Consider the following 11502-nt stretch of genomic DNA (forward strand, 5'->3'; position numbering starts at 1 on the left):
CTCTAAGTCATACTGTCACTGAAGAAAGCAAGTTCAGGAACCATATACACAGTATGATCTCTATTTTCCAAGACAATAAAACATGTCACAGAAAATAAAACCACATACAATAAGTGTGTATATATAGCAGTGCAAACACAAAAGGGGCGGATCTAAAAGTCGAGAGTGTTGATAAATTATGACCTGATTCTTACCACTTACTGAGCGTCTTTTATGAACCAGGCACTGTTCTATAAGTTGTTAGTGTGTTAATGCATCAAATCCACGCAGAAAGCCTGATATAGATCATGATGATACCCTGCTACCCGTGAGGAAACTGGGGTACAGGAAGTGAAGTTACTTGCCCAGGCTCCCAGACTGGGGATGTGAGCTAAATCTACCCTGAGTGCATGCTTTGGAAAGCTGACCGGTCCAGGGGCAGGGTCTTCCCGAGAATCTGTGACAAGGACACTGGAGGAAAGAACACCGTTCTCTTCTATTTAGATGCGGCCAGTGGCAGGGTCTCCGCCTCGTGGAGTCTGCTCCAGAATGAAGTCAAGACACTGGGACAGAGCCCCGAAGTCAACTCTGAGGCCCTGGATCCAGCTGTGCCTGAAGCTGACCCTACCTTTGGCTTGCCCAGTTACTGGAGTCAAAACTTTCCCTGTGGGGCCCTGAGATATTCTGAGCCAGGTCCTGACTGATAAAAGGAACAGATTCACCACATCCCAGCCCCACAACATACTTTGGAGGGGACTCTGTTTCTCTGGTGCTGTTGGATATCTCCTTCTCTGGCTTCTTCACTTTGCCCTCTTTCGTGGGCTGGAAAAATGACCTGGAGGAGCAGAGGAGGGGGGGAAAAAGGGAATGATAACAGAACCAATAACCCCTCTAACACACACCGCATTCCACAGCTTCCGATGCCCGTCCCCATCCCAGGATGCAACAGAAGACTTCAAACAACCCCCTTAGACCAATAAGGAAAACTGAGGCTTATCAGATGGAGGAGGCAACGCCCAGCTTATTTTTCTGCCCCAACTCGCCACTCACCTGAGAAACAGCACACATCCCGATTTCCATTCCACAGGGATTAACTATGCACTTACTATGTGCCAAGGCCTGTCCTTGGAAGCCAGGGGCAGGGCAATGACCCAGACACATATGCCCCTGCCCTGGAGGGGCTGACACTCTAGTGGGGTGGGCAGACATTAGCAAGCAGCTAAATATAAAGCGTCCAAGGGCGTTACGTGCTCTGCAAAAGATAAAGGTGCCCTCCCCTCTACCTGAGCCTGGCTAGGCTGAGTGGCTTGCCCCAGAGAGCAGAGTACTGAGAGGGGAAAAACAGGGGCTTGACGGCGCAGGGACCTGGCCAGGCGAGGAAGGTTAGCGTTGCCTGCGATGTCTTGGGGACGTCGTGCACCCCCAATATGAGGCAATGAGAGGGCACCTCACCTCAGTGCCCAAAACCCCAGGCTAATTATGAGAGTGTCGGACAAACCAAACCGGGGGTAAGGCTACAGGTGTCATGACAAAGAAAGCCTGAGAAACTGTCACCCAGAGGAGGCATGACAGCTAAATGCAACATGGCTCCAAATCAGATCCTGGAACAGAAAAGAACATTAACAGATAAACTGGTGAAATGCAAATGAAGTCTGGAGCTTAGTTAACAGGAATGTATCGCTGTTGGTTCCTTATTGTGACCAATGGACCACAGTGATGTAAAGTGTCAACAATGGAAACCAGGTGAAGGGTATACAGGGACTCTCTGTACTATCTTTACAACTTCTTGGTACGTCTAAAATAATTCCAAAATTAAAAGTTTACTTAATCTTTAAAAAATAAAATAGGGACTTCCCTGATGGTCCAGTGGTTAACATTCTGTACTCCCAATGCAGGGGGCATGGGTTTGATCCCTGGTCAGGGAACTAAGATCCCATATGCCACGCGGCACGGCCAAAAAAGGAAAAAATTAAAAAATAAAATAAAGCAAGGTGACAGAAAGCAATCAAAAGTGCCATCATCCCAGGAGAGACTGTCCCCAGATTTCTCATCACCTGAGAAAAATGCAGCCTGGGATCTGTGTAAGCCACCAACTCCCAGGTCTCTGGGGGTGACATCCAGGTCTGGATCTGTCTAGGGTCCATCCCCTCCTTCTGGGAATAGCCCTCCACGTTCCTCTTGTGATGCCCGTTCCCCCACATTCTCTCAGTCCCTATGGTTCGCATGGGTCTGCCCTTTCACCCACAACCAGGGCACATGCCCCGAGCCTGGCCACTCAAGGCCCTGCATCCCTGGGGCTACGACAGTGGCTGGTTCAGGGACCGGCATGCGGCCCAAGGTGGGCCAATGAAACTTAACTCTAGATATTGTTGTGACAGCTGGGAGAGACACCACCTCTTTCCACCAGGATTGCTGACTCTAGGGTACTAAAAGCCTAAGGAAGACAGCCTGCCAGAGTGATACAACATCCAAGAAAGCAGAGCTAAATGATGGAGACAGAGTCCCAGTGAGAAAGTCTGGACAACTGGATCTGACTATTAAAGCCAAGTTTCCACTACACAAGCCAAAGAATTCCTTTTCTGTTTCTCCTGAAGCCAGCCTGACTGAGTACCAGGCTCCTCAAGCTGGGCATTACCGGCATTTCAGGCCAGATCACTCTTCGTTGCGGAGGGCTATCCGGGGCATTGTAGGGTGTTTAGCAGCCTGCCTGGCCTTTATCCACTAGATACTAGTGGGAAATTCCCTCTCCCCCCAGGTGGTGACAACCAAAAATGTCTGTGGTTCCCTGGAGGACAAAACTGCCCCTGATTGAGAACCAGGGGTCAGGGTCTCTGAACCTTGCAACTAAAAATTTTGGTTACTACACTACCCATTTTTCTGATCCCCTTTCCCACTTTCCGTACTGTTCAACTCCTGGAAATCCCTACATGAAGACTAACCTGAGTTCTTCTAAGGTAAGGCGCAGAGTCAGAGAGGGGAGCAGAGAACTTGGAGGATGTAAGCGGGTGGCAGGGGTGTGGGGAGAGTACTTACATAATACTTCGCTGCATGACGGCGTCAGAATCCTCCCCTCCCCTCTCCTCCTCCTCTTCTCCAATGGGCAGCTCCTGAAGTAGACATCCAAATACTTGGTGAGGATACTGATTGTGCAGAGATCAAAACAGAAACTTTCACACATTGAGGTCTGGGGAAATCACCCTGAAATCTACATCACCCGGCTTGAACTTTACACTCGCTGAACAGCCCATGATATGGCCTGTCAAACGTACAATGTGCAGCTGCTTTAACCAACTAAAGAAGAGAATGCATTTACCAGAAATAAAGAACGTCCACTCCGAAGATAGGCATAAATGTCTCCCTTCCTATGACAGCCGGGCTAGTAGCCCTTCAAAGACAAGGTTCCCTTCCCAGGTGCCACGGCCATACTGACTCACTGTGTCTGCATGCTAATCTTTTTTTTTCCTCTTTTTGAAACCTTGAAGGAATGTACTCCCGGTCGTGTTTGATGTACGTGCTTTGTTCCAACAAGATATAAAACTGTGCTGAAAACCATGCTTCTCTGTAGCAGTTCCTCAGAACTGAGAGGCCGTCTCCTGAACTACAGTCCTCCGTTTGGCTTGAATAAAACTCTTTTTTTTCTATTCCCATTACGGATCGTTTCTCAATTATTTACGTTGACACTTCTTTTCAGAAAGAAAAAACCCCCACAAAATCAGAAACACGAGTTTCCCCATCAAGAAGAAACTCCCGTTTCTACAGACCAAAATGATTTGCTGGTGAGATTTATTAGTGAAGAAAAGGGGTCTGAGTCAGAGAACAAGGCGCTTCCTTTACTGTAGGGAGCCTGCTTTTTGTCTAATACAATGACACACTGAAGACCAAGAGGTTTTGTTCAGTGGGGTTTTTTTTTTTGCTAAGTTTTCAGGTTAGTGAAAAAATTTTTTGCAGTGATTATATAATATCCTAAAATGGCTGTGAGACATGGCAGTTCATTAAATCATACCCACAGGGCTAAATAAATCAGCCGTTAAGCAGTTTCTAAGGTATATTGTTAACCAAAACAAAGGGCAGACCCTCGTGGGGGGCACACCAATCTCAAAAGGGTGCGGACTGGATGATTCCATTTACATGACACTCTGCAAAGGACAAAACTCACACGGAGATGAGCAACTGCCAGGGGGCGGGGCTATGAAGGGGTAGGTAGCACAGGGAGCTCCTCTTGGGAGACGGCACAGTTCTGTACCTCACTTGTGGTGGTGCGTCCACAGATCTCCGCATGGGATCAAACTGCACAGACACAGACAGTCACACACACACAGGAGCACATGTAAAAACTGAACAAGGGCTAGAATCCAACTAACAGCACTGTCCAAGGCTAATTTCCTGGTTTTAATACTGGATTACACTAATATAAGGCTTCCCTGATGGTGCAGTGGTTAAGAATCTGCCTTCCAATGCAGGGGACACGGGTTCGAGCCCTGGTCCGGGAAGATCCCACATGCTGCGGAGCAACTAAGCCCGTGCGTCACAACTACTGAGCTCATGTGCCACAAGTACTGAAGCCCATGCGCCTAGAGCCCATGCTGCACAACAAGAGAAGCCACCACAATGAGAAGCCTGCGCACCGCAACGAAGAGTAGCCCCCGCTGGCTACTAGAGAAAGCCCGCGTGCAGCAACGAAGACCCAATGCAGCCAAAAATAAAATTAAAAAAAAAAAAAAAAAGATGTCACCTCTGGGGGAAGATGGGTGTACTATTTTTACAACTTCCTGTGAGCCTCTAATTATTTCAAAATAAAAAGTAAAAAACAAAACAGAATGAAGGCACTATTACTGCTATAGAAAGAAGGCCTAGATCTAGTAAGTAACATTTTAACTAATAACAATAAATAATAAAGGAGGCAGAACAGTGGATATAATATGCTATTGATTTTGCAAGACAAGGGAAAATAAGAACATACATATTCATTAGTACTGCTTATATCAGCCAATCAGAAACTCTGGACAGATAACCAAGAAAGCAACAGAAGTGGCTGGGGCCGACAAGGTGACGGGCTGTGAGCTAAACTGGTCACTGTGTACCTCTGTCCTGATTTTATTTTGAACCATACGTATTTATTACCTGTTTGACTTTTTTTTAAAATAGTAAATCTAAGCCCCAGATAACTTTTCTAATTCTCTTTCTCAGCCCCCCACTCCTTCCTCCTGGCTCTTCCCTCTGGCGAGGCCCTGCCCACCCCCGCCCCCCCCAACAAGGGCCAGTCCCCTTGGCCCAGCTCTGAGCTGATGGGCCGCCAGGAAGCCTCCCAGGGGCACCTGCTGGAAGAGCAGCTCACTCTCCTGGCCTCTCATGGTGGTTAATTAGTACTTCTCTCATCACACTTACTGCGTCCACCCCGTGGTCCCCAGATTACATTCAGAGTTTAACTTTCCAATCAGATGTGGGGCTCTGGAGCCATGGGGCTGTGCCTGGTTCACTCGCATCTCCTCCAAAAATTATTTCCCAACCTTCAGACATTCTTCATACCACCTTGGCAATTTCCACCATATCTAGGTAAACCCTGAATTTTTTTTCACTGAATTATTTTTTCTGTGAAAGAATCAACTTTTTATGAACTGGGGTGCTTAGTGGGCGGTAGGCACTCTTCCAAAACTTTATATGAATTAATTCATGCAAAAGCTATTACAATTCATCATTGTCCTGATTTTACAAATGAGGTGACGGAAGCAGAGAGGTCGAGTAACCTGCTCAAGGTCACACAGCCTAATGAGTTGCAGAGCCAGGATCCAAAGCCAGGTGTCTGGCTCCAGAGTCTGTGTCCTTAACCACTAACATTCTGAGGGTGAGGAAGGAAGGGGTCCCTCCATATTGGGATCGAGGGAGATGGAGGTGGCCCTAGATCTGGGGGCTGTTGAGATAACAACTGTACCAACGATAATGTGACCCCATACTTCCCAACCACCCACTCAAGCATTTCCAACTGTTATCCCCATGTCACTGATGAGAAAAGTGAGGCACAGAAAGGTTAGATCACTTATCCTGAATCACAGAGCTCATAAGCAGCAAACGGGGGATCCAAATTCAGACAACCTGGCTCCAGATCCTAGGCACCCTGCACTCCCATTTCTGTCACTCCCACAGACAGAACAGCATCGCTTGTCACAAATAGGAGACAGCCGCAAAAATAAAAAGAACAAAACCAGATGATTAGGTTCTAGTTAAAAGCATTGGCTGCTGGAGGCTCTGAGCCCAGACCTGCTGCTTTCTGTTTGTTCAAAGCGGTAATTAGCCAAGTGCTAGAGGGGGCTGTGAAAGGCACCCTGCACCAAAGGGAACCTTTGTAAGACAAACTGAAAGAGAATATAAAGGGATTAACTTTCTTCTTATGAGCGTTAGTGTTATTTAATGTCATACCCATACACCACTTCGTTTCCTTAAGTAATTCTGTTAATTTTTTTTTTAAATTTTATTTATTTATGGCTGTGTTGGGTCTTCGTTTCTGTGCGAGGGCTCTCTCTAGTTGCGGCAAGCGGGGGCCACTCTTCATCGCGGTGCGCGGGCCTCTCACTATCGCGGCCTCTCTTCTTGCAGAGCACAGGCTCCAGACGCGCAGGCTCAGTAATTGAGGCTCACGGGCCCAGCTGCTCCGCGGCATGTGGGATCTTCCCAGACCAGGGCTCGAACCCGTGTCCCCTGCATTGGCAGGCAGATTCTCAACCACTGTGCCACCAGGGAAGCCCTCTGTTAATTTTTTAATGTGTGAAACTCAAATCAGAAAAAGCCTTTATTGCTTAAAGAAGCATGCTGAAATAAATAGGGACAAAATGTCATGATGTCTGTAAACTAGTTCAAATATTTCAGCAAATGCCTGAAGTTTGCTTTAAAATAATTCAGGGTTTTTGGGGGGAATTAAGGAGCATATAGACGAAATAAGAATGAACATATTTTGATCATTCCTGGGGCTGGGTAATGGGTACACAGGGATTCATGACACTACTCTCCACTTTTGTGTATGTTTGAAACTTCTACAATAAACGTTAAATTTTTTTATTCAGAAAATTAGATGGTGCAAACATAGCAAAATGTTTACAGCTGTAAAATCGAGGTGGTGGCATATTACCCTAGTTGCTCTACTTTTCTGTCTGAAAGTTTTTATGAGTCAAAGATGAAAAAGTAACCTAAAATTGTAAATAAAAATGTAATTTGCGTATACAGCCCAAAGCTCAGAATTCATGAAAATCAATAAGGTAGTGAATAACCCAGCCCCCTTCCCCCCTCAAAAAACACAAGTATTGGTATGAGTCCCTCACTTGAGAAAGTTCTAACCTATCCTGCACATGAATTATCTGTCAAAGTCAAGATCTTTTCTTCCCAACCAGCCAGGGAGCCCCTAAATTCACTTCCACACAAGGGAGAGCAGAGCCTCATGCAGAAGTCACTGCAGGGCTCCCAAGGCTTTCAGTCTCTGGGACAATACAGGAAAGGAAACCCAGTCCCTGCTCTTGAAAAACCTCACGGGCCCCACTGTCAAAGATATGCAAAGTACGGGACGTCCCTGGTGGTCCAATGGTTAATGCTCCGCGCTAACAATGCAGGGAGCACAGGGTTCGATCCCTGCTGGGGGAACTAAGACGCCCACTCGCCGGCGCGGCCAAAAAAAAAAAAAAAAATGTTCAAAGTAAATAAGGATGAAATAGGACTCAGCGCTCCAACAAGGAGACTGGAAAAAATGAAGGAACGAACAAACAAATTAACGAACTCGACTAAAACCCAATTTCTTGATTCGACGAGGCTCAGGGCTCAGGGCCCTGGCGTTAAATACCATTTATATGCTGATTTATACCTCAAACAGCCTATTTATTCTCCAACCACCACCCCTAAGTTGCCAGCCAACTTCCTTTAGGAACCCAACTCCAAAAGTTTCCCAGCCCCTCCCTAAGTCTACAAACCTGTCAATCCTCCTTTTCTCTTTCCCTCCGCATCACGTCCTCCCTTCCTGCCTTGACTCGGGTAGATGCCGGGGCACCATTACCGTCTTTCGTCGCTCTCTTGCTCTTAACTCCCGCCCTCCGTCTCACCGTGCAAAACCCCAAAGCTGCTGATTCCAGCCAACTTTCCACCTACCCTGTGCCTGCACCCGCAGAACGGACCTGGACTGGTCCCCAGAGGTCCTTCGGACAGCGGTCCAAGTCCCTCCATTCCCCCAGACCGTTCAACCCTCCTGCTCTCCCAGAACGTACTTCACACCGGCTTCTCCAGCCGCCGGCACCGCCTCCACTCTCCTCCTCGGCCGAGGAAATGGCAGCAATCGGGAGAAAGACAAGTTCCCACCACCTTATCTGCCTCCGCAACTGCGCCTGCGCGCAGGCGCTCCGACTCCCAGCTGTCGGTACTGCGACCACCCAGCTGTGCCCGCATTTAAGGCCAGACCCTCGACCTGCGCACCAGATCTTACGCCCTCTCACCTCCTCAAACCCCATGCTCCAGCACGCCTCTCCCTTCTCTCCTGCATCATCAACTTTTCTCTCTACTAGACCATCCCTATCGGTTTACAATTCTGCTGTGACTCCTCCCATCTAAACAAACAAACAAACAAAAACCCCTCTCTTGACCCCACGTGCTCCTGGCAGCTATCGCCCCATTTCTCTGCTCCCCTTTTCAGAGAAGTCATAGAAAGAACTGTCCCAAGGCACCACCTCCAGTGTCTCTCCTCCCATCCCCGCTTGAACCTTTAAGTTTCCCCACATCACTCAGCTGGACTTTGTTCATTAAGATGATTGAGGACCTCTGGGCTGCTAAATCCAAAAGTCATTTCTTGTTCCTCATCTTGGTCCATCAGCAGCATTAGAAACATCTGACTCCTTGCTCCATTGAAATTCTTCCTTCAAACCACACCCTCACCTCAGTGTCTACTATTTCCTGGATTCCTGCGATGGGTCTTAGCCACTGCGGTGAGAAGAATAAGTGCCCCCAAAGATGTCCCCACGCTAATCCTGGACCTGTGGATATGTTACTCTATGTGGCATGAGACTCTGCAGATGTGATTAAGCGTTCTGAGGTGGGGAGAGTACTGTGGATTATACAGGTGGGCCCAGTGTAATCACTTAAAAGTGATTACAAGTGATCCTTGTAAGTGGAAGGAGGGGCTTAGAGTCAGAGATTGGAGATGCTACCTTGCTGGCTTTGAAGACAGAGGAAGGGGCCACCAGTCAAGGAATGCAGGTGGCCTCTAAAAGCTGGAAAAAGCAAGGAAATGATTTTCCCTAAAGCCCCCAGAAGGTATGTAGCCCTGCCAACACCTCGATTTTAGGGAAACCAATTTTAGGCTTCTGGCCTCAGAAACTGTAGGAGAATAAAAATTTGTGCTGTTTTAAGCCACTCAGTTCCTGGTAATATGTTACAGCAGCAACAGAAAATGTAGCAACTCACTTTCTAACGGTTGCAGTGCCCAAGGCCCAATCCCTAGGCCTCCTCTCTATCCTATTTACACCCACTCCATTGGAGACCTTATCCAGTTGGATGGCTTAAACATACTCTGGGATGATGACGACCCCAAAATGTCTACCTCTAGCTGTGACTTCCCCTCTAAACTCAAGGACTCATATTTCTAGTTTTCTGTGCTGCTATCTCCATCTGGATATCTAACCAACAACTCAGACTCAATGGGACCAAATCCAAACTCTTAGAAAAGACATACACACACTTTTATCCCTCCTCCAACCAATGTTCTCCATCTCAGCATTGGTAGCTTTTTTCACCCAGCTGCACAGGTCAAAAACCTTGGAGTCCACTACATACCTATTATTTAATTATCAAACAAGTGACAATACCAAGGGCTGGGGAAGATGGGGAGCAGCTGGAACTCTCATATATTTCTGGTGGGAATGCAAAATGGTCCAGTCACTTTTGGAAAAGTTTGGCAGTTTCTCAAACCGTTAAGCATACATTTACCATATTGACCCAGCAATCCCACTTCTGGGTATTTACCCAGTGCAATCCAATGTTCACACAAAAACCTGTAACCTAATGTTTACAGCAACAGGTCTGTTTATAATCGCCAAAAACTGTAAAGAACCCAAATGTCCTTCAATGGGTGAATGGATGAACAAATTGTGGTACATCATACAATGCATTTAATTGCTGGCTAGTATTCCATTGTAGAATGTTCTAAACTGTGTTTACGCTTATTCGGCAATAAAAAGGAGTGATCTACTGATACACTACAGGAATGGAGAGGAATCAGTGGTTGCCAGACGGAGGGCTTAAAGGGAGCCCCAGAATCATTTTTAGGGGTGATGGAACGGTTCTGTACCTTGATTGTGGTGGTGGTGGTGACATAACTCTAAATGTTTCAAAATTAAAAGAGTAAATTTTACTACATGTAATTTTTTTTATTATTAAAAAAAAAATCAATGGAGTTACCAATGATTCAGGTCCGGCTTCCGCCACCCCTGGCCTGCTGTACTGTCCCCTTCCTCTTTTTCTTAACAGCACATAGCACAACCTGACCTTATAAATTAGAATTTGTCTCACCCTCTAGAGCAGTGCTTCAAACAGGACTTTCTGCCTGATAGAAATGTTCTCTATCCGCATTGTCCAGAAAGGGAGCTCTAGCCATATGTGGCTTCTGAGCATTTGAAAGGCAGCTAGTGCGACTGAGGCACTGAGTCTTTCACTTGTTTCTAATTAACTTGAATTTTTTTTTTAAGATTTATTGATTGATTGATTGATTGATTGCTATGTTGGGTCTTCCTTTCTGTGCTAGGGCTTTCTCTAGTGGCGGCGAGCGGGGGCCACTCTTCATCGCGGTGCGCGGGCCTCTCACTATCGTGGCCTCTCTTGTTGCGGAGCACAGGCTCCAGACGCGCAGGCTCAGTAGTTGTGGCTCACGGGCCTAGTTGCTCCACGGCAAGTGGGATCTTCCCAGACCAGGGCTCAAACCCGTGTCCCCTGCATTAGCAGGCAGATTCTCAACCACTGCGCCACCAGGGAAGCCCTAACTTGAATTTCAATAGCTACTACTATGTATAAAATAGATAATCAACAAGGACCTACTGTACAGCACAGGGAACTCTACTCAATATTCTGTAATAATCTATATGGGAAAAGAATCTGAAAAAGAATGGATATATGTATAACTGAATCACTTTGCCGTACACCTGCAACTAACACAATATTATAAATCAGCTATACCCCAGTATAAAATAAAAATTAAATTAAAAAAATAATAAAAGTAATACCTACTCATAAAAAAATTTCAATAGCTACACGTGGCTAATGGCTACTGCATTAAGCAGTGCAGGGCTCAAATGTAAGTTCCATAAAGATAGGGATTTTGTCTATTTGTTCAAAGATACGGCCACGGGACCTAAAACAGTGCTGGCACTGAACGCACTGGCCCACACACACTCCTTTGATTACTAAAAATTGGGATAACAAAAACATTACTAAAGAATTTAGGGTTTATAAGCAAGATCTTTCAAACCTGGAGACCATGGTAACAAGGGGGATGTAAAAGGGTGT

The 11502-nt window shown here is 46.5% G+C and overlaps 1 protein-coding gene across 2 annotated transcripts in view; it reads right to left on the bottom strand.

Moving 5' to 3' along the window:
• The window catches only part of LIG1 (DNA ligase 1), a 39711-nt gene that overhangs the window by 26381 nt on the left and 1828 nt on the right, over window positions 1-11502 (bottom strand). For both annotated transcript variants that reach the window (XM_068527669.1, XM_068527668.1), the window contains exons 2-3: window positions 3013-3086; window positions 725-814 (exon numbers count right to left, since the gene is read on the bottom strand). In XM_068527669.1, coding sequence (XP_068383770.1) covers window positions 725-814; window positions 3013-3029 — 107 coding nt within the window. In that variant the 5' untranslated portion in view covers window positions 3030-3086. The remainder of the gene's footprint in view (window positions 1-724; window positions 815-3012; window positions 3087-11502) is intronic.

This window comes from Eschrichtius robustus, chromosome 19 (assembly GCF_028021215.1).
Source record: "Eschrichtius robustus isolate mEscRob2 chromosome 19, mEscRob2.pri, whole genome shotgun sequence".
Taxonomy (NCBI): domain Eukaryota; kingdom Metazoa; phylum Chordata; class Mammalia; order Artiodactyla; family Eschrichtiidae; genus Eschrichtius; species Eschrichtius robustus.